The sequence below is a fragment of the Pseudorca crassidens genome, chromosome 18 (assembly GCF_039906515.1).
Source record: "Pseudorca crassidens isolate mPseCra1 chromosome 18, mPseCra1.hap1, whole genome shotgun sequence".
NCBI lineage: Eukaryota > Metazoa > Chordata > Mammalia > Artiodactyla > Delphinidae > Pseudorca > Pseudorca crassidens.
The window spans coordinates 76528984-76552845 of record NC_090313.1 but is presented as its reverse complement, the minus strand read 5'-3'; the positions used below and the strand labels follow the sequence as shown (position 1 = coordinate 76552845).

Sequence of the window (23862 nt, the reverse complement as noted above, 5' to 3'; positions counted from 1 at the left end):
AAAGAGATGAACCCAGGTTGAGTCTGCTACATTCCCTGCTCATTCGTTGGAGATCTGAGGATCAGGTACTGAAAGGAAACTTGACCAGAACATTCTCTGCTCTAGATGGACACTCTTTATGCCTCAACAACAGTTACAATAAACAGCAAAGCATTTCCTCAGTAACTAAAACCTGACAGTCCCAGCTCAGGGTGTTGAGAGAGAATCGCATTTGAGTCTGAACTGTTTAAACAGGTCAGAGTGAAAGCCGATTTTTACCACCGGAGTGAAAATCACCGTGGAAGAATTCGTAGGTATTTCTTAATTTTATATTTTAAACACTGTGGTGTCATCTCTAGCTCTTCCATCTGGGCTTTCAAAATACGCCTGCGACGGGAGCGTCTTAGATCGGAGGCATTTATGAGTTCATTTTGGGGAATCCCAGAGTCTGTTGGGGATCATGTTCACATTCCTTCTCTTCCTCTGTAAAATGAGACCCTTCTTCCTTGTGTTTCCTGATCTCACCCAAGAGTTTTTCAATTATTTTTTTTAACAAAGGAGGATGAAAACTTTGGAAGAACAATTTTTGGTTTTCTGTATACATAGGAGAAATCAGAAATAGGAGTCAATAGAAACCCACGTCCATCTCATCTATAACCCATTTATTTTCTCCATTAGTAGTAATAAAGGATTTGAGCCTGCTAGAACCAACTTAAGTGGGAAAACATGCTTATGCGTCCATACTCTTTGGGCTCACATATCTTAACAAGAGGGACAGGATTGGGGACAGGTCAGTAAAACAGTCAGTTTTCTGCATTCCCCAATTTCTGTGGTCTTTCCACATAAGGGTTTAAGGGATTCAATTTTAATTTTTTGGCAGAAGTAGTAAAGGGCATCGTGATGTCTTTCACACACCAGGGAACCTCTGCAGAACAAACGCTGCCCTTAAGACTGCTTGGGAAGGAGCCCTTAGGGTACGTGGGATCCGTGTGAAACCGGGGGTGAGGCTCTGGCAAGGAGGGGAGCTGGCCACGCGGGATGCATCCCAGGTAGAGGGACTGCTCTGCGGATGATCTAGTGCGACCAGTGCGGAGTGTGCAGTGAGGCATGTTCTGTGGTAGAGTTTAAAGATACACGCTCCGTGTACACTGTTGCAGTTCATCTTAAAATCCTACGAGGCGTGCCCCATCATCCTCATTTTATGGATTAGGAAAGAGTAGCAGTGAGTAGCCCCAAAGACACAGCAATAAATTTAAAAATAATATTGAATTATCTAAGACATGTTCCCCGGGGATATAAAATTAGCCAATTTTGACTTTCCGGTAAGCTGACATTTTTAGCTGGCTTTATCCAGATATTTTTCCACAAGTATATAAATGACTTTTGTTTCATTACAGAAGGTTCGTTGGGTTTTTTAAAAAATTGATCCAGCTGATCACTGAGAAAATCCGAGGGTTCGTTCCTAACATATTTGCAGTTCATCGTGACTTGGGTGTCGGTTTGGTTTAAATTCCACTTTGTCGGTTCAAAGAAGAAAACATGAGGTAGAGATCCACGTGCACTCTATTTGTTATAGCTCTATGTTTTCAAAGCAGGACATGTAGCTAGTATTGCACAGTTGTAACTGGGCTAAATGGTTTGAGAAACTTTCACTCATAGTAGTACAGTTACTTTTTGAGGAAAGGAGACAATGAGATTTCCCCCCCATGCTGTTTCATGTTGAAGATTTTTCAACAAACTGGACAGCCTCCTGCCAACCCGTTTGGAAGGATCTTTGAAACTGACCTGACTTTTCTCCGCACCACACATCTGAATTTTCTTAAGCTGTTGGATCTTTTTCTCTGTTTTAAATGTTATATAAACTCTTTGGTTGGACCCTTGAGTGAACTGTTATGACATTTAAGGGGGAAAAAGTCCTATAAGCATTAATCAGTGGAAGCTATTTGTTGCTTTTTCATGCGACCCCATCCTGCTTTCATCCTGACACACACCAAGCTAGAGGCAGTGGCTGCTTGTTTAATTGTTTAGTAAAGAGCGTGGTTTGATCTCTCTCGTGCTTTCAGTCCTGGTAAATTAATCAAAAGAAGTTACTGCTGTTCTGGGCATTAGCGTGGGTTTAGATGTTTCTGCTTCAGAGCCTGTTCATCAACTAAGATGCTTTTAAGCCCCCAGAGGAGAGTAAACAGTATGGCTGTGGCTGCCTTGAGGTGACCCATGACTTGTGACCCGCTTACATTTGGGAAGGAGGCTGTTTGTATTAGCAGTTATTTCTGGTTTGGGTTATAGCATTTTCAAAATGGCTTCTCCTTTCTCTTTTAACGTTTTTAGTATTTGTGAAGAGCCAGCCCCATCGTCATTCCCGAACGTACATACCATGGGCATTTCCTTAGACCTACTGTAGAACACAGGGAACTATATTCAGTATCTTGTAATAACCTATCATGGAAAAGAATCTGAAAAAGAACATGTATATATATATATATGTATAACTGAATCACTTTGCTGTATACTTGAAACTAGCACAACATTGTACACCATACCTCAACTGAAACATAAGACATGGAGGTCAAAATACAGGAACCCAGTTTGGTTCTATGCTGAGATTTTTAGAACGTATGAAAGCTCACATAGGTAGAGTAATCAATGTTTGTCCTTAAAAGACAGTGAAGTTATAACACCATGTGAAAGAGAATTTATAGGGATAGTTTTTATTAACATCAAATTCTGGGTCTTTAGGGGTTTTTTTCCTTCCAGTGGATAAAAGTTGACACTTTTATTATCATTGGCACGTTTTGTGTTGTACTAGGCGCTGAGGATACAAAAGAAAATCATCTTTGCCTGTAAGAACTAGACGACAGACACATGAATGGTCACTTCAGGGTGATGGGGTGAGGATTCTGATTGAGCCTATGTACCGGGGGACAGCAGGAGGGTAGCAGAGGGCGGCTGGGCTAGGCTGGTGGGTAGACCGGAGGTGGAGAAGCATCGGGGCAGACCTCTCCCAAGGAGGAGGTGACCTTGCATCTGGTCATCACAATGGATAGAAGTTAGCTGAGGGGACACGGGAGACTGGGGAATTGGGGGAGGAGATTTTGTCGGGAGAAGAAGCGGGCACAGGAATGTGGGTGGGCGGGTGTGGACAGTGTGTGGTTCTGGTCGCTTATGTTCTCAGAGAAAGAGGCAGTGTCTGGAGGAAACAGCCTTATGCAGGGAACGGTCAGGAAACCTCGTTTTTTTTTGTTTGTTTGTTTTAGAAAAGGGATTTACTGTAATATAATACAGTGGTCCGAGTTCGGAGAAGGGAAGGGAAGAGTCTGTGTTCGAAATATTAATTTGCAGCCCAAATGCAGAAGAGAGTCAAACAAAAGAGAAAGTTAAACGAGGTATACGCAGGAAAACACAATTAGAGGTATAAAATGTGATGCTCTCTGCAGAGTCCATGACTGTTGCATATTTTAAACTTTTGTGGAGGTATAATCGATAGACAAAAGCTGTGTGTATGTACAATTTGATGAGCTCGAACACATGCAAACACCCATGAAACCATCACCGCTGTCAGGGTACCAGCCACACACATCACCTCTGAAGCTGGTCAGGAAGCCTTTTGAATGGCGAGCTGCTGAGCCGGGGCTTGTTTCTGGAGGGGAGAGGTGTGGTGTTTAAGACAAGGTACACTGGGTAGACTGGCATGATGAGCAGAGCAAGGCTGCAGGGTCGACAAAACCCATTGTGTTTGTTCAGATTTTCTTTAAAAATGGAAAGAACGTTAAAACAAGAAGTTCCGGTCATTTTTGAGAAGAATGAATTACTCCAGATAACTGTAATAGTGTCTCCTTAGTTTCTGATCATTTATATCTAAGTTTACTTTAAAAAATAATTAGTTGCGTGTAAAGAGCTCCTACTTGTGTCTATAAAATTTCTATTTTGAAAGAGTTCCTTGGGGAAAAAAAAATAGAAATCCCTTGGGGAATTGTGTTGCTAGTTCAGGAAAGCAAGATAGTAACAACATATCCATTTTTCAAGCCTGAGAATGTGTCGTTGTGTTGGTCCAGAGTCTAAAAGTGAAGTGAGTTTTCTGACTGCATCCCAGTGGATTAGAAAACCGACGGAGGCTCTGGGGCACTGACTACACGGTGCCCATGAGCTCGGCCAGCACCACTGTCTGCAGGGGACAGACGCACATCTTCCTGGTGAGGCTGAGCTCTCGGCGTGAATCTGATTTATTTGGTGGGGTTCCGGATTCTCCTGCAACCTTCTCTGTGGTTATTTGAAGGTGACTAAGTCAACCTCCTACACCCGTGGTTTATTTTGAAGTCAGTCTCATCCACAGACGTTTAGCGAGCCTGAGACTGTGGGTAAGAAATCGTGCCCATCGTGAAAGGGATGGAGGTACAGTGCAAAGAAACGTCCGCATCTTGTTCTCTTGCTCCTGTGCTTTGTATTTGGAAGGTGCGGATGCATCTCTGATGAATTTCCTGTAGGGTAATATAACTCAGATGGCCAGGATCTGGGCCAGAGGTGGTCATGAAGGGAGTGTGGAATTAAGGGAGACCTTAAAAAGTTGTTAATCAGCTTTTGTTTGTAAGAAAAACACGGGCGCCGTACTTGCGAGCAGCGCTCTCGGGGCTGTGCTGACACTGTGACCTGCCTACTATCCGTTTGCTTTCTTAGCAGAAGTTCCTGGAGTTGAGTTGCCTGTTTTGTTCAGAAGTTCTATCCGGTTACGTCAGCCTTGTTGGTAGTATATTAGGGTGCTGCTCGTGTACCCACACATCGTCATTATGTGCTTTTAGTCTGTTTAGTTTTTGCCAAATTCTGTTCAGAATGCTCCCTCCACCTGAAGACGTCTTGGCGGTTTGGCCACTGTCTCTGCACATCCTTTCAGGACGAGCTCGGAGAAGAGCTCCTGTAATTGTTTCCTAACCGTCCTCTTGCTGTTTGCTCACCACCCTCTGCTGGGTCCTTGGCCGAGCTGTGATGTCCTGGCCATCTTCGCTGTCCCCCCGGCTGGGGTGACATATAAACAGCTCTTATCTCTCGTACTGGAGTGTGGCATCTGGGGGACAGGGATGGGGTCTGGCTCACTGTGGGGTCTTTGGACCCTCCCGTGGAACGCTTCACCAAGCTGGGCCTGCAGCTCATTTGTCAAGAGAAGGGACAGACCAGGTTTGTGCAGTAGTGCACTGGGCACCACTGAGCAGAGACGTGCTGGCAGGACAGGTCACAGCATGTGTCAGAACGCTGTGTGAGCAAAACACGCAGGCGAAGCTGGGAGGTGACGTTACAGACAGCCCGGGGGGTGCTCATGGGAGCCCACGAGCCGGTTGACTCTCCCGGGCGTGGTCCTGTAGCTGCTCCACCCATGCCTGACCCCCACACACGTGTGAAACCGTCTCCAGGTCCTTCAGCACCAGCTCAGAGCTGAACCACGTGGATGCTGGCCAGACACTCTGCAGGGGGGAGTGGGGTGTGTGTGTGTGTGTGTGTGTGTGTGGTTTGTCGTGTCCCCTTCCCTTAATGAACACAATACTCTGCCTTTCTCGCAGACCACAGCAAGGTGCAGCTGTGGGCCTGGAGGCTCTCATTCTAATGCAATAGGTCCGTCCACAAACATCATGAGTGTGGACCACGTGCCAGGTAGTGTGGTGAACAATGGCGTTATGTTGGGGAACAGCGACCCTGGTGCCGCCTTCAAGGGGGGGATTGCAGAGCGAGAGTCGGCCTCCCCATGTCCGTGATGCCGTTTCCCAGTTTGTCTCTTAGGGACGTGTTGTCTGAGAACTCGCAGCCCCATCAGGGGCCCAGAATGATGCTCTGAAGTGAAAGGGCTTCCTGCCTGTGAAGGGTCTCTTTTTCCCCTGAGCTTGGTGAGCAGGTGTGCACGAAAAGAGGTACTGCACCTGCGTCAAAATGGACCCCCGGAATTCCGGAAGAGCCTATTTCCTTGGTTAACGTGCATCTGGAAGAAATAGAAAATGGCTATTTCCCAATTATCATTAAGGTGTGTTAAGCCAGCATTCGTATATATTTTTCTCTCCTTCATTCACTCAAGGACTTGGAAGGAAATCGCTCCCCTTGCATTTAGCACCGTGTCTGTGTGACTTCTTCCAAGAGCCATTGGGTGCCCTGCAGATACATTTGACTCAGTGGGGATCGATGGCCCCGCCTTACCCCTGCAGGACCTGGGCAGCGGGGCAGCTATCGCTACACGTCCAACTTGATTGTCCCATGCATTTATATTGGTTGACCAGTTGGCTGGATCGTTGCATGTATTTTTCTTTGTTCCACTGATGACCTGAACTTTGTAACATGCTGATTAAAAAGTCCCAAAATGTAGAAGGAAAACCAGCAAAGCGTGTCTGTGTCTCATTAAACTAACTGGGCCAGGCCTCTGCTCAGGACATCCGTGGGCAAGTCACACGGAGCAGACGTATCCCCGTGCTGAAGGCTCAGACCCATCAGACCATCATCTTCCCAGGAAGCAGTGGTCTCTGTTTGCTTCTGAGGAAAACTCCAGCATTTAAACATTTCAGACGGAGAAATGTGATTGGTTTTTTTTTGGGGGGGGGGGTTGCTTTTGCTAATATGACTTAATAGGCTATAGCTAGCTTCTTGGAAACCAAGGCATCTTTTCAATAAGGCTGAAAAATCTTTTCCTTTGTCTGAAAATTAATGCCTTCAATTTTAAAAACTCTACGTGGAGGCTTGTAGCTCAAACGAGCCCCAAGTGAGTAAAAGGTCACCCTGGAGAATTGTCTGATGTGACAGAGGCAGGAGGCCTTAGCTCTTAAAGTTGTTCGGATCAAATATAAAGAACAAATTTGAATAATAATTTAATTTCTTTCTGTAATTTTAATCATGTCAGAGATGAAGTGCTTTTCAGATTCTGTTATTTTTTACTCTAATCGCAGACTCTCTCTGATATAAGAGAATAATTGCACATTTTATTAGGTTTGTAGGTTAACCGAGAACAGTCATCTGCGGGAGGGGGTAGTTCTCTTTTTGACTTGTTCACTGGTGGTGTTTTACGTAGTTGCGCGTGTGTGACGTTTTTCCTCTATCAGTTTCTATCCATTTTCTTTAGAAAGCGTAGACTTCCACTCGCATCCCTTGCATCGCAGCGGAGTCATGGTTTGCTACTCTGTCCTGCCGCCGGAGCTGAGAGCAAGAGGAAGAACGCTTTGGGGTCGGGGTGTGCGTGGAGAGAAGCACACTTCTGTGTGAGACGTCGCTTGAGGAGGACGTGGTGCTTGTGGTAGCTGCACGTTGTCGTGTTTGTAACTTATTCTGGCGAACAGTTGGCGTTGTTTTAGGGCGTGAGGACGGAGTGGGCTAACTGCCCATTTCTAATCATTCGAGAAACGCTGATGTTATTAGAGCTCCATTTTCAGACTCAGGCCTCCGCCACTTAGCTCCCCACGTCCCCAGGGACAGAGCTACTGAGCGAGGGGTGCTGGCAGTGACAAGGTGGCTCACTCCTCACTTGCTCTCTGCCGCGTGCCTACCCTCCCCCCAACACACACCGGAGCCACTTCTGCTGCCCGAGTCCCGTGGGCAAATGAGCTGCAGCCCTTGTGGGCCAAACAGTTGGTTGGATGTGTGGACGCTTGAAAAAGGGAAGGCCTAATCTTCACCCTGCAAGAACTGGAAATCTTTTTTTTAAATAACTAACTAAATAAAATTTAATTAATTAATTTATGACTGTGTTGGGTCTCCGTTGCTGCACGTGGGCTTTCTCTAGTTGCGGCGAGCGGCGGCTACTCTTCATTGAGGTGCGCGGGCTTCTCATTGCGGTGGCTTCTCTTGTTGTGGAGCACGGGCTCTAGGTGCGGGCTACAATAGTTGTGGCGTGCAGGCTCAGTAGTTGTTGCTCGTGGGCTCTAGAGCGCAGGCTCAGTAGTTGTGGCGCACGGGCTTAGCTGCTCCACGGCATGTGGGATCTTCCTGGACCAGGGCTCGAATCCGTGTCCCCTGCGTTGGCAGGCGGATTCTTAACTACCTCACCACCAGGGAAGTCCAAGAACTAGAAATCTTGTTGGTGTTCACTTACATTCATATTCATTAGGTATGAAAATTAGCGTAAATTATTATACCATTTAATGGGTTGGTACAGAAAGAAACCCTCTACTAAATTGTACACGGAAACAATCCAACACAGGACTTTAAGGGAAGGGCTGATAAATTCAAACAAGGACACATCAGCCAAAATTTTCTTCTGACTCTCATCCCATCTCCATCCTGAAGACCCCGAGAGGCGCTGAAGCCAGGAGCTCACAGAGGACGTTCCCAGCCAGGACTGGCGCAGAGCTTGTGGGGGCATCCTCAGCGGAGAGGGGGGCTGCTGGTGCTTGGCGGTGAGTCCGAGAGTCAGGTAGACACTAAGATACGGGCTTTTTCTCCCACCTTTCAGAACGCTTATCCACGCTAGCATTTCTTCGGTCTTCATGGCTGTCTTGTGAGGCCGATGGCCGTGGTGACACCCCCAAATTACAGGCAGGACACTGAGAACCAGGGGACAGAGTAATAACACTGTTGGGTCCTCAAGGTTGGGGGTGGAGACCGTAGCCCGGCCTCATGGCTCAGCAGAACGAAGTGAGAATTCCAGACGTGTGTGTCCAGGTAGCCAAGAGGGGGACACGGTGGTGAGTGGGCAGGCCCTGGAGGTAGACAGCTGTGTCCAGTCCTGTCTCCGCCACTCGTTCGCTTTGTGACCCTGCACACGTGTTGATCTTGCTGAGCCTGGCCTCGTCACCCCTGAGATGGTCAGGATACTGGTGCCGGTTTCTCAGCGTTGCGGTGAGGGTGACACGAATCGTCAGTGTAGGGAAGGTTACTGATGAGTCAGCAGTACTTCCTAAATCACCACTTGCTGCTCCTATACTGTTGTTATGCTTTTTGTTGTTATTAGAGTCACATATTTTTGCTTTCAACTTAAAAGTATGGATTTTAGAGCGTGAGGAGCGATAGAAATCTTCACTGTTTCCCACAGAGGAAGAGAAACAGAACCAGGGAGGTCGTCCACCTGGATGCACAGAGGCCAGGACCCCATTTAGGCCCTGTCATCTGATTCCTCTCGCGTGACGTGTTCCCCGCGGAATGCAGCTTGTTCATTCATTCACACGTGCTCATTGCTGGAGCTCCCTTCCCCACGGCTTTAATCATGGGAACCCTGAAAACTTATAGGGAAGAGAACAGACTCCAGGGGATGGGGAGGTGCCTGTCCAAGGAAGGGTGGAATTTTCTTAGCAACCACAGGACCACAGAGGCTTCTGTTGACGAAAATAATCAATGAACAATCAATAATAAGAATAGAAGAGTTTTTGTTGATCCAGACTGAGGACTACAGCCCAGAAGCCAGCTTCCCAGATTTTTCTGAGAAACTTCTCTGGAGAAGCAGGGTTTTCAGCCCAGTTTTACGTCTTGTCAGAACAAAGAACGTTCAACAAGTCAGGGAGACATTTCTTCAAGGTTTCCAAAAACAGACCAGCACGTACACCGCGAGCCAGCACGGCCTTGGCACCAGGGAAGGAAGGCTTATCATCAAAGGAGTAACCAGCGCTGGCGTCCCAGGAAGAGGGGCATTTAATCTTTATGTTGAACATGGACATTCTTTACTTTCGGTCAACGTGTGCTTTTCTTTAATTATTAAAGCAGATGTGCGATGTATGTCTGATAGACCACAAGACAGGCTGTTTTAGTCAGCGTCAAATTCAGGTTACCTCCTGTAAAGCCAGAATGACTTCCCCAGACCTCAGTATGGGAGAATTTCTTTTTTTTTATTTTAAAGAAACAGCGTTATAGAAGATATAATTTCATATACCATACAGTTCACCTCTTTGAAGTGTACAATGAATGGTTTTTAGTATATTCACAGATATGCAACCATCACCACAATTTTAGAACATTTTCATCACCTCAAAAAGAAACCCCATACCCTTTATCTATCAGCCTACTAACCCACCACAGGACAAACAGGAAACTGAGAACCAGAGGACAAAGCAACATTGTTGGGTTTTTGTTACATTGCTTGAAAAAAAAAATTACGACACCGAAGGTATTGCTGCTTTAGATTCTATCTGTAGTGTATACCAATTCAGTTTAACGAGACTGTGTGTGTGTGTGTGTGTGTGTGTGTGTGTGTGTGTGTGAAAATGAAGGGGAGAGAGCAGGTGTTTGCTGTGACTTCGCTCACTGTGACACTGCTCTAGCCGCCCCCTCTGTCACATTCCCTTGATTGGGGGCCAAGTTTGGTCAATGAGTCCCATTTTGGGCTGTGAGTTGGGTGGAATCATAAGGTTCCTTCCCTGCTGTGGGCCGAGTACTCAGAGCCATCTGCGTAGAGCTGGGAGCCCCTCTCTAGGAGCACCCCCCGGTACATCTCAGGTTTCTCATCTGGAACTTTCTTCACTCCAACCCCACGCGCGCCCCCCCCCCCGATCTGGTACCAGCCCTAACCCCTCGGTCAGGTGTCTGGGGAGCTCTGCCTTGGTCCCCTTTCCGAGCTCAGCATCAGGTGCTCTGCCCTGAACGCGGCGTGGTGCCACCGGACGAGGTGGATGTAGCAGGTGCTGGTGGCATCGACCCCACTTACCAGCCTGTAAACAGCAGCCTTGATATTTAGGCAGTGGTACAAGAGGTTACAAAATGTGGTAACCCCATACACGTGTCCGTTCCTGAATTCATTTCCTCTGAAACGTACCAGGTAGAATCAAAGGCTATGATTTGGGCTTCTCTGAACAGGCAAATGAATACTCTTAATCTTGCACTTTCTTTAACCAAACTGCAAGATGATCATTATTCACTTAGTATGATAAGTGTGTCCTTGAACATGAAATGAAAACTGTTCATTATAATTAAGAAGGAGGAGAAAGAGACCTGTGTTTTTTTAAAAATTGTTTGTTTATTTATTTTTGGCTGCGTTGGGTCTTTGTTGCTGCACGAGAGCTTCTCACGGTGGTGGCTTCTCTTGTGGTGCAGCACGGTCTCTCAGCACACAGGCTTCAGTAGTTGTGGCACGCGGGCTCAGTAATTGTGGTGCACGGGCTTATTTGCTCTGTGGCATGTGGGTTCTTCCCGGACCAGGGATTGAACTTGTGTCCCCTGCATTGGCAGGTGGATTCTTAACCACTGCACCACCAGGGAAGTCCTGGGACCTATGTTTGAAGTCCCAAAAAAATCATTTAAGAAATGGGTAATTCAACAAACACTTGTTTGTTACCTGTTGTGTTTGGTGCAATGGGATTTGAAGTTGAGTAAAGCAAGTCCCTAACACCAGGTAGCTCAGAGCCCAGTCATGGAGACAGAAGTACACAGCTGACGGCGTTTCAGACCAGACTTTATCCGAAGAAGCACTATTACAATGGCCTTGATCAGTTAGAAGACCAAGTTACAGATTAAGCCTGTGGTAGACTCAGCGGGCTGCCCTTATAGTTCATTTCCTCTGGGGGTGCACGGTGTATTGGGTTTCGTGTCCTCTCTTTACACAGACCCACATGTGGATGGTCACGATGCCGGTGTGCCCACCAGCCCAGGACCTGGTGCTTGATGGCTGGCCATGTCTCTCTGCCACTGTCCAGGACTTTAGCAGATGACCAGAACCATCACGACTGATTTTCGTGTTCGGTCTGGGGAGTGGTAGAATGCTGCTGTTTCTTTCCTTTTTTTCCGCAGTCCCTTTATGCTTTAGAACAGTTTCAGGTTCAAAGCAAAACTGAAGGAAAGGGACAGAGGTTCCCCTATGCCCCTGCCCCACACATGCATGGCTTCCCCCACTATCAACATCCATCCCCCGCCAGAGCGGTACCTTTGTCACAACCAGTGACTCCACATGGACACGTCATAACCACTCAGAACCCATCGTTGACGGTAGGGTGCACCCTTGGTGTTGTATGTTCTGTGGGTTGGGACAAATGTACCTCTTGATTTTAACAGTCTTACGTGGGTGCTAATGAAACAGAAAAGCATTATCCTTTCCTGCTATTGACACCAAGCATTAGTGGCTTTTATGTAATATAGGCTTTAGCTTTGAGAAGGGTCTATGCTATTTGGAAGAAAGAGCTTTGTTTAATTTACCTCCATTCCCACCCAACAAATCCCACTTCGAAATAAAAAAAATAAAGGAATGGAAAAGAGAGAGGCATTCATCTGTGCACTAACTCCCCGGATGTCAGAACCTAGACTGGCTACCGCCATCCCCGGGGCTCTCAGGGCTCCTGGCTGTTTGGATTGGGACTGGGGTGAAGGTCGGCGGTGGACAGGCTGCCCCCTTTCTCAGAGTGCAGGTAGTTACAGCTTGGCCTGCTTGTTGGATTGGTAACCAGGTGGCCTTTGTTCCAGGCACCGGTGACAGGTGACGGGCAGGTGTAATTAAGATCATTCTCTCAAGCACCTTGCTCGTCATTCATTTTCAGCGTTGCATCAGCTCATGCCGCCCGGTCCTGATGGGGCCACAAGTTTGCTCCAGAGCAGCTTCAAAACTCAAGCCCTTCTCACCTTTCCTCTGGGCTCTGTTTCCGGTACCCACCCGCCCCGCAGCAGAGGCCAGGCGCGCTGTTTTGAAACAGTAGTGAAATTTACAATGGGGAACAGTAAATGTATGTTAACTTCAAGGAAGGCAGACACTCCTGAGAGGGTCTTGGGGGCCTTAATAAAGCATTTCAAGGAAGCGGAGTATCGAATTCATGCTTTTTGTACTAAAAACATTAAGGTATTTAAATGTGTTATTCTGATCCCTGTTGCAGCCTGGGAACAGGAGAATCCAATATCTTTTATTTAAATCCCAGCCTTCCTCGGCCGCGCCGTTCTTTTGAGCCTAGTACAGGAAGAAAGAGTCTATAACCAGTCGACGTCGGTGAATATAAAACTGTGTGTAATTCACAACATACAACCTAGTAAAGTTTTTATAAAATGCGGTTGCCCAGATCTTAATCGATTCGACACCATTTAATGGAGATGTTAGGTTTTCAGAAGCCAGCCTCCTGTCTGAGCGCCCCTTGAATTGCTCTGTTTCCCAGACACATGATAAAGTTGTCACGGACGCAAGGACGGATGATAAATTCTGAACCCCCAAGCAGGGTATCCTGATTTCAAAGGGGGCCCATTCTCAATTGCAGAGTAAGCTGATCTTCAGCAGACGAGGTGTCCTCCCTTTACCGAGAGCCCTCTGAAAGCCTGAGCTGCCCCGGCAGCGTTTACGGCCGTGGCGCAGGATCAGGTTATAAGGGTTTTTGTTCACTTAATAAGGAGGATCAAGTTCCCTCTCGACTCGCAGCGTTACATGGTCTGCACCCCTGAGGCTGGGGAGGATGGGGCTTGGGGGGGGCCGTCACCCGGCAGGTAGTCATTGAGGTCAGTGATAAATAGATTGCTTCATCTCAGTTGGTAGCATCCTTCCCTTAGAAATTCCTGTTTGTTGAGGAAATTTTTAGAGTTTGGAATCAAGATTGTAGAGGCTGTATTAGGATGACTTCAGATGACTAGAAGATCTGGTCTTAAAATTCTTCATCCTTAAACGCTGGGGGATTCAGCCTAGTGAAATTGCACGAGCGAGTTTGTTTTTCAAGGTCCAGACGGAGGAGAATCAGGACTGTGTTTTGTGCAGTGCATGTGTGTGTACCGCCCTGAGATATCAGGGACCCCTTCAAACTTTATGTGATTCTTAACTATTAAACATTGAATGAGGTAAATGAACCTTTTAAACAACGAGGATATTAGTAGTAGTAAAGGTTAATATATTGTTATAGTGGCAAATTTATATAAACGGTATTTTTTAAAAGTCTCTCAGGATCTCTTTTGCTTCCACCCTTCTTCCCCCTCCCTTCTCCTTCCCCTTGTCCCCTTCCCCCTTTCTTCTCCTCCCCCTTTTTGATAGAGCTTGAAGATGAACTCAACTGCTGCTTTTGAAAGTTGAGTTATACCTAAAGAGTCTTTTCTGGAGTGTGGAATCATTTACCCTTAATATTTTTGAAAAATGAATACTTAGACCATGTTGAAAATCATCTTTGCACTTACAGGACGCCATGGATACTTTAAGCCTTCTGCAGTTTGAATTTAATGTATGCCCACATATATGTATTAAATTCCTAAAATGACCACAGAATTGCTCCACCAGGATATAAAGCAAGATGGCAGGGCATCTGCCTGCGTCCTGCCCCACCCGGCGCAGTCAGAATCGTCCTATCGCGCCCGCAGTATGCACTCAACCTTCAGTGTGATCAAAGGGAGGCCGCCCTATGGCTGAAACTGGCAAAATACCGGAAATGTTATCAGAACTTGTACATTTCAGCCGTACCAAAATAAGTAATGCCATTGGTATATCTGGGCCCTTAGATTCATTTCTCAGCAAATCCAGTGGCGTGTTGGCGTGTATTTCCTAGGGTTAACTGAATCACATCAGCGTTCGTAGTTATTTCATGCAGATATTCATCACCAATAATGAGATACAGGCCATCATTTTATTCAATCAGCAAGTTCAGTGCTTACTCTACTAACCACTGAGTTGAATAGTTATTAACAGGGCAAAGGTACTGAGGTATTCGAGATTGCAATAGAGTGTGATTTCAGACTTAAATCCTTGTGCAAAGAGCAAATACACGGTGAGGCGCTTAAATAGCAAGACTTTGGAGGATTTGTGCCACCCGGCATCCCCAAGACCATCTGTAAAGACTGGGTGAGCCCGTGTCTGCTACGCCTTCAAAGTGCTTATGCAAGATGATACTCAGGGACTCGCTGTTGGCTTATAATAGTCAAAGCATCGTGATTGAGAGAGGCCGGGGAAAGAGAGCAGGTTTACGTGCTGGCCTTTCCCAGGAGAGCCCAATGCCAGAGAGCGTTGCCAGCCATATGTCATTAAGAGCTGTCACAAAAAGCCTGTAATAAGCCTATAATGTTTCCAAGGATGTTAGTAGAAAACAGAATCAAGACCATTTGCTTGTTTGGTCAGGAAGTTTGCAAACAGTGTCCATTCCGAGACCACAGGAAAAGTGGGGTGTTTTTATCTGCTTCTGAGGGTGGTAAGTTTAGATCTTATAGAGGCATCTGGTCATTTTGGGAATGCTTTCATTCACCATGTTTCTAGGTCTGTTACTTACGTGGAAGTTAACATATTTTTGTGTGAGTAGAACTGTAGTTTTTTCCTCTTGTTCATAGTTACGGTTAGAGATGTAATTAGTCTTAGAATCATGATTGTGGTAGTTAGTTCCCGTTGATTGAAAGCCCACCGTATGAATCGTGGATTGGCAGTGAGGCGGGGGTGAGGGACGGGCAGGATGTGAAGGAAGGCAAGGTAAATCTAAGAGACGAACAAACACATCCCACAGAATGGATGTGGCCAATGATACTGAAAATACAGAGTTCATAGAAATAAATACACCTGTTAGAAGATTTGGGGATCAGTCCTTAAAGCATTGGTGGCCCCCCCATGTGGTCTGTCATCCTTTCGGCTCTTTTATGAGGCAGCCAGTGAGGTTAGAGAAAGAATGGTAACTTAGTCCTACGGCATTTTGTAGGAAACCCCACCTTTTATATTACCAATCAGATGTGGTTTTGAAGTTTGTTTTTAACTTTTATATTGGAGTAGAGTTGATTTACGATATTCTGTTAGTTTCAGGTGTACAGCAAAGTGATTCACATACATATATCTATTCTTTTTCAGATTCTTTTCCCATTTAGGTTATTACAGAGTATTGAGCAGAGTTCCCTGTGCTCTACAGTATGTCCTTGTTGATTATATTAGTGTGTATATGTTAATACCAAACTCCTCCTTTATCCCTCCCCCCTACCTTCCCCCTTTGGTAACCATAAGTTTGTTTTCTAAGTGTGTGAGTCCGTTTCTGTTTTGCACAGAAGTTCATTTGTATCATTTTTTTTAAGATTCCACATATAAGTGACATCATACGACATTTGTCTTTCTTTGTCTGATTTCCTTCACTTAACATGATCATCTCTAGGTGTATCCAGGTTGCTGCGGATGGCATTATTTCACTCGATTCCAGATGCGGTCTTGAAATTTTAAGGATCGAGAGAAACGCCAAATGATTGGAGGGTCTTAATCTTCAGAGGAAATGCTGGGGTAGGACAGAACCCTTTACTGCTGAAGCCGCCATGGCTAGAAACCCTCATCCCCGAAAGACCCCTCGGGTGGGGTGCCACTTTCTCAAAGCCTTCAGCTCGTGGACGGCATTTTCCTCTGCACGTTTCCATCCTGCTTTTTAGAGTGTGTTCTGCACTAGCCCCCACTTGTGAGGCTGCCTCTTGGTCAGGCACTGTATTCTTTGGAAAAAACCCTGGAGTGCTCGTTGAGCTGTTGCGTCTCTCCAAGGTACCATCTCTCATGGCTTCCTCATGGATTGGGTTGGTCAAAAAGTTCGTTCAGGTTTTTCTGTAAGATGTTAACCCAACCCAATAGAATACAGCCCCTCTCTACTTGTAAGTTTTGTTGTTTTTTTTTTGTTTTCGTTTTGGTTTTGCGGTACGCGGGCCTCTCACTGTTGTGGCTTCTCCCGTTGCGGAGCACAGGCTCCGGACGCGCAGGCTCAGCGGCCATGGCTCACGGGCCCAGCCGCTCTGCGGCATGTGGGATCTTCCCGGACCGGGGCACGAACCCATGTCCCCTGCATCGGCAGGCGGACTCTCAACCACTGCGCCATCAGGGAAGCCCTACTTGTAAGTTTTTATGTTGAGGGAGCACTTCAGTCTCCTCTAGAACCCTTGAGTGATTGAGTTTAAATTTCACTTCTTTGTGCCCACAAATAAGCCAGCCCACAGGCTCCAATTGGGTTCCACCAGACACGCCCCCGTCCTCCTGCTACCTGTCTGCCCTGAGTCCCTCCCGCCTTTGCTGCTGGGCTCCGGGGCCCATCCCAAGCTGCTTTTTGGAGCTTCAGGCTATGGTGAAATGCACTGCAAACTGGGACATGTGGTTAAGTGTGACGGCCTTACACATTTTGGGTCGGAGCACAGATGTAGGACATTCCAGAAGAGGGTAACTGTCCATGAAGCCTGGACCACTGGCCCTACGTAAGTGCACCAGATATATCTAGAGAAAGAACACAGGGGTCAGAGGGACGTTAGTAAGGCAGCCATGGAAACATTTATTAAACAGGTATATGATCGTGCAGTTATTTTTAGATTTTAGACTCATATGTTAGGTGTTTGTATATTACAAACTCTATATGATATTAAATTTTTTAAACTATATGAAATTTTTAAGGTGCTACAATTTTTAAAACATTCAGGATAACCGACTGCTTATAAGAAATTAGGTGTAATGCTTTTTTCAGTGGTTTTTTTTTTTTGCCGTACATGGGCCTCTCACTGTTGTGGCCTCTCCCGTTGCAGAGCACAGGCTCCAGACGCGCAGGCTCAGCGGCCATGGCTCACGGGCCCAGCCGCTCCGCGGCATGTGGGATCTTCCTGGACCAGGGCACGAACCTGTGTCCCCTGCATCGGCAGGCGGACTCTCAACCACTGCACCACCAGGGAAGCCCATCAGTGGTTTTTTAATCAAAGAAAATCTCTTTCATGGGATAGTATCTTTAATGGAAAAACAGAAACTTTCACAAATGAAATCATATATGTTGGCTTCTGCATCATTAAAAAAAAAAAACCTAGGAAGTCTTGTATACCTTATTTTGGTTAGTATTTTTCCCTCTCACCCACATATGTGAGGCACTCGGACAGGAAGCTATTTTAAAGGAAATTCCAACCCAAATTTGTACTTAGATGGGGTTTAAAAGCAAAGAACTACCTACATATGTCAAGCTTGAAATAAAAGAGGATGAAATTCACTGTTTCTGCTAATTAATTTTGTTATTCTCTGAAAATTTTACATGACTCTTGTGCTATGGAAATATAAACTTAGCTAATTAAAACGCTGAGCGAGAGAGAACTTGCTATCCTGTCCGAAACGGCGCGGGCTGCTTCAGTGTGGTCTACGGACAGCAGCATCTGGGTCACCAGGAACTTGTCAAAGTGCACATTCCTGGGTCCCACCCCAGACTTCCCAAATCTGAATGTGTACTTTTACAAGCTTTCTAGGTGGTTCTGATGGTCCCTTAAATACTGAGACTCAGTGATCTCGGGCAGTGGTCTTCAGATGTCCATTTCAGTCATGAGGACTGTCCACGTGGAATAAAGAAGTTTGGAAGTCGAGTTAGTGGACGTGTGTAGTGCGTCTGGTTGACTGGTCAGTGTTGTGGTCCTGGTCGAAGTTCCCTTGGGTGCCCCTGGGTGGAGAGCCTTGTAACACCCCTGGTTCATCTGAGCTCAGTTTACAAATCAGTCATGGAGATCCAGCCCCTTTTTGACAAATGGGGCAACTGAGCTCTGAGAAGGGAAGGGATTTGGTTAAGCTTGATTTTGCAAATATCAAAATTTAGAAACTCTGGTGATATTGCAAATCCGAATTGAAAAACTCACTCTGAGACCAGGGCTTTTGTAGATCAAATAAATTAGTGCACGGACACTAATCTTATAAAAGTAGTTACCAAAGGTTTTACTTAACGGTTATATTTGAAATAACTTTTAAAAGTGAGTTTTAAAATTTCAGGAACATGTATCATAAAATGAGGGACTCCAGGATACTGAATATTTTTAAATCAAAAGGAAAATTTGTTTTGTATGTTAAAATCTGCTGTGTTAGCTTAAAAAAGTGGGTAGAATACCTCTCCAGGTGATTGAAGACCTTTGAGTTGATATCTTTATTCATAATGCACCCAAATAGGTTATACAAGTGACCCAGCGCCTAGCTTGGCTCAGATATGGTCTGGAATTCTTATTAGACGGGTTGAATGTATTCTGTGCTGGGACTACTTACTTCAGTGTGACTTGTGATTCCAGGTCACAAATGAAGATTTAAAAAGAGCTGTTACTGCTTCCTGGTAACTTGGTCTACTAAAATACTACTTATGGCTTCAGCGTAGTGAAGCCTATTCAGTTCTGTAAACATTAGCTGTTTGACATCTGTTTTGAACCCCTCTTGTGTGTTAGAATTATGTTTTCTCGAGACGTTACAGCTGAGGGCGTAATGAATTGTGGATGAGAATCTCATGCTTCCAAAACACTGGGATATGACTTGGTTTATTTACCCCAGTCAGGGTTTCTCTTTGCTTTTTGCTTTTTGGGAAAAGGCAGCTTTGGGACTTGCATAGATTGTACTTTAAGCCATCAGGACTTCCCTGGACCTACCTGAGATACGGATCTCAGAGAGGCAAGCGCAGTGAGCCTGTTGGACTTGCTACTGTCTCAACGTTGGTTGGCTTACTGCTAAAACCCCAAAAAGAAAAGCGACAGCTGCAACCCGGATTTTCTCAGCACCTTCCCTGGTCCACCACCTCGGCCTTTCAACCTCCCAAAACACCATATTCGCATGGCTGGGCGTCTGCCCCTGGGCTCCCTTCTCTCCAGACCACACCTGGTCACCTTGCTTGGTCACCTGGGTGGCACATAGAATCTCAAGGAGCTGCAGCCTCAGTCCAGTCCAGTGCTGTTGAAGAGTCTGTTCACGCTCCCTTGTGATGTCTCTGTGGAAGCAGAGATCAGGATGAAATGATGGCGCTGTTAGGTGCAGTTCTAGTGGGTTGACCAAAAAGTTCATTCGGTTAATGAATACGTTGTTCAGTAAAGTTGGTGAAAGTGAAAACTGTCTTTTATTTTTACTTAAAACTGAATGAACTTTTTGGCCAACCCAAGGCTTCAAGGAGTGAATAGTTGTCCTTGAAGAGTGACTGATGTCATCACGGAGAGGCACGATGAACGCAGAGATCCCCGGAGTCCCTAGTGTCTTCCTCGTTGCTTTGTAAAGCCCCTAGGCCAGACGAAAATGGAACAGTTTCTAACTCTTGGGTAGGTAAAGTCAAACAGTTGAAGAAGGATTCTGTCCTAACCACTGAGCAGACGTTTGAAACAAGAATGCACCTCAATGCAAAGAGATGATACTTAATTCCTTTCATCCTTAAGCGACCATAACCATTTCCGATGGTAAGGTGGGGGGCACCTGTAGGGCACTGTTCAGCTTCTCAAACCTTGACCTAAGCGTGGGTGCTGCCCTCCTCACTTCCTGTTCCACAGTGACCTTTCCTGGGGCATTTGCTTTGTATCCCAGCGGCCATGAACACTCAGCTTCGCAAAGCTAGATCATAAAGAGGGATGTAGAGTGAGCTAATGCTGAAACTGTGAGCTCTTTCCAGCTGGTGTTTTGTACCGCCCCACAGATGCTGTGCTTCCCTTGGACATTGGTAATTACCCCTTCGGTACCCCAGGGGCGCACACACATGGTCTGGGAATCGTGGGTCAGATGGCGTGCACTTCTCAGGTGTGTCCGTTTATTTTTTCCGATAATTGAGATTTTTGGGTGAGGTAGGAGACATTTGTTTCACACCTGCTAGGTAACATATGGCTTCACATACATACATCACAACCATCTCATGAGGTGGGCGGTTATCATTTTCCCCATTTCACTGATGAAAGACAAGAACTTGTAGAATTATTTCCCTGTTTAAATCATTAGTAGGGGGCCCAGGAGAAGGTCATGCTCAGCCATTTAAATTTGAATCCTCTGCTGTTTTCTCTGTACCACATTTGATCTCTGCTTCTATCGAGTTCAATAACGGGACGAGAAATCACATTTGTGTAGCAAATGAGAATTACCGGCTGCGTCTGCCAATGAGAAATTTACTTGGATCCAGGTAGCAGTTGCGTGCACTTGGAGGGAACAGACAGAGCTTACACGCCTGTATGTTAACATTGTTTAATTGCTTTCACATAGTCGACTGGAAGCTCAGGGATAAACAATGAAAGCTTCCAGTAATTTCCTTTCAGGCTACATTAAAGTAGGTCTGTCATCTGCTACCAGAGAGATGGTGGTCTGTTCTGTTCTGCTCTCAGCTGTCTAGAAGACCCTCCATGGAAGCTCTTTTTAAGGTCTGTAGCTTGCCTGTTAAATGACGGATGGAGGACCCGACTGAACCAACAGAAACCGGGCTTTAGGAGGAAAGAGGTGATGGGTGTCGTCATACTTCAGCCTTGTTAGTATCTGGAAGAAGAGTTACATTTGTTCTGCTCTAACCCGAAGGACACGATTAGGACTTTTAACTATGCTTATCAACAACAAAAAAGCAATAATAATTTTCAGTGGTTGCAACTTCCCCAAGGAGGCAGTAAATTCCAACCCATCATTGAAAATACCTGTGAAAATGATACAAGAGAGAGTAGGTCACATGACATGGCTCCTACAGCCCTTTCAACACTTAGATTCTGTTTTCCCAACTTGTTCGTCCTCATTTCTTTGTAACGAGCAAAGGCTTCCAGAATACCTGTCTGCGAGTTCAGCTTGCTGTCTCACCAAACACATTTCCTTCCAGGGTTGGTGAAATTGAAGTTTTCTGTTGGAAACAGGTATTCCTGTAGGTTGGAGGCCACATGAAAGATGCTACTGAGAGAGTCTTTGAGGGTCCCTTCTAGCTTGTAAGCGCAGTCCACACGTAGGTGCGGAGGTCTGTCTCCGGGAAGCTCAGAATGGTCTTTTGCTCTGTGTGTGTGTGTGAGAGAGAGAGAGACAGAGTGATTTAGGGATTTACCTGTAAATTTCACAGATCAAGTATCAGCTTACCAATTTAAAATGTAGAATAGGTCAGTCCTGATGTACTAGTGGTTTTATCATGTTGTTTTATTATCTGGTCTTATAGTCTGAACAAACACTTTCTCATAATTAACGCTGCTGTGCTTTGGACCCCGTAGATTTATATTGGCTCTTCCTCCCAGGGGGGGCTTATGGAAAATAGCCCACCTTCGTTGATTCGCTGTGCAAACAACCCTCTTAGGTACTGGCTACTTCACCTTCTCCTTTGGGGCCATGCTTGTGCGCAGTTCAGTTTTTATAGACCTGCTGCCCTGGGGACTGCCCTTCAAACGCTGCCTCTATCTCTGGGCTAGGGATGGAGGAGTCTGTCTTCTTTCCTCTCACACCAGTCCTCTTTCTGCACTTCTCAAGCCCTGCCAATTTTCGTTCCCTTCTCTGAAAGCAGGTTTTATAGAAAATTCCCTTGCCAGCCCGGGTTATGTATGACGGATGGCAAAGCCAAACTGGGGTCTGTGCTAGTTTTCTGATTTATCGGGAAGACACATCCTAAGACCTCTGTAACCAGCTTAGCTGCCTTGGTCCTTCGGGAGGGCACACGTGCCCAGGAGGAGTTTGCACGTACGGCTCCCGCTGAGCGGCGCGATTACCAACGGGCTGTGCTTTAAGTTAGTCTGAGTTGTGTATTTCATCTGTGAAGTTGGCAAATACTTGAAAGCCACAAGCTACTGTTTTCTGAAAGCTTCTTTGCACATGAGCCTAAAACGTCTGTATTGAATTTGGAAATTGTCCAGTAACTGCCCTTTTAATGCAGTGAAATGTAGATTACAGCTGTTTCCTCTGGAAAGACGCGTAGTGTCGTAACTCCTCTCTCTTCTCCTCCAGAGTGTCCCCTCTGCAGAAGTCGGAGATAGTGGATGTGGTGAAGAAGCGGGTGAAGGCCATCACCCTGGCCATCGGGGACGGTGCCAATGACGTCGGGATGATCCAGACGGCCCACGTGGGTGTGGGCATCAGTGGCAACGAGGGCATGCAGGCCACCAACAACTCGGATTACGCCATCGCACAGGTCAGTGGTGTGGTCGACCCGCCGTCCCACCTTGTCGACAGGGTCCGCTGGGCACGAAGGCCTGGCTGGCGCTTGACCTTCAGTGCAGCCCTAGACCTCTGCCCCCCCTTTGGAAGCCGCGTGGAGGAGAAACCACCAGTGTATTTGGGTTTCTCTGTTGCCTCGATCTTGTGCAGTTACGAGGCCCTGTCCTGCGGTTTGGGTTTCCTTTCCAGCTGTGGGGCAGGCTGGGCCTTCTGTCGTCCAGGTGAGATGTCATTCCTGACAGATGGGTCTCACTGATTTTATAAATAATAATCTCTTCCCCTCAACTCTGCAGCTGCTGCATGTCCTTTTCTAATGCCATCCCGTGCCCAAGGATGGCTGTGCTCGTAGCATCCGTTCTCTGCAATTCCTATCCTGATCTCTCCTCTTCCAGAAGGTGCTGGAACCCTCTCTCAGCAGCTATTTAAGGTCAGGGGGAATCAGGGATTCACTGCCGCTGCCCTCCGGGGCTGTGTCCAGGGCTCTCCAGGACCACTGCTGCCAGGTGGAGTGCCGGGAGCGTGAGCCCTGGGTTTGGGCGGCAGTTCCCCTGCGGTCAGCAGCCCATAGCCTCCGGCAGTTCGGCCACATCCAGCCCGTTCCTCTCTGGACCGTACGTTTCAGCAGAGGCTCCTGACCTCCTTAGTAGTTCCTGTCCCGGCAGCCTGAGGCTGAAAGAAATGTCCACTCCACAATCACAACCCAGAAGTGAAGGAAATATACCCAACCTCCTGACCCCTGGGGTGCATATCTAGACCGTTGATGCTGCTCGACCGTCAGGAAAATCTAGACATCGTGGAGATCACAGACTGTTTCCTCCTGTCTCTGGGTCACAGTGTGCTGGGATTCAATGCCTGCTCGTTGGCTATAGTTCCCTCGTATTTCTCCACTGTTCAGTCTTTTGAAGAATGTGTTAACCTAACCACGTGGACACAGTAATGATGGCTTTTTCCTCCTTCAAGCTGAGCTGTGGGGCTGCATCTTAAACACGGAGGAGCTTGCGTCAAGCTGGTCCTCTGCGGCTTTGGGAGCTCCACCTCCCGGAGCGGGGCTGTGCCTTAGATCCCATCTCCAACTCCCTCCCAGCTGGTGGTTGTGCAAACACTGGGAAGAACTGCAGGATCCTCATGGCTCCGAAAAGTGCATGAAATCAGCCTTGTTCCTTTGGGGTTTTTTTTTTTTTTTTCTTGCGGTACGCGGGCCTCTCGCTGTTGTG

General features: G+C 46.6%; 1 protein-coding gene across 2 annotated transcripts in view; it reads left to right on the top strand.

The window, feature by feature from the left end:
• ATP8A2 (ATPase phospholipid transporting 8A2) overlaps positions 1 to 23862 on the top strand; it is a 526913-nt gene that overhangs the window by 294782 nt on the left and 208269 nt on the right. For both annotated transcript variants that reach the window (XM_067713702.1, XM_067713701.1), the window contains exon 26: positions 22439 to 22622. In XM_067713702.1, coding sequence (XP_067569803.1) covers positions 22439 to 22622 — 184 coding nt within the window. The remainder of the gene's footprint in view (positions 1 to 22438; positions 22623 to 23862) is intronic.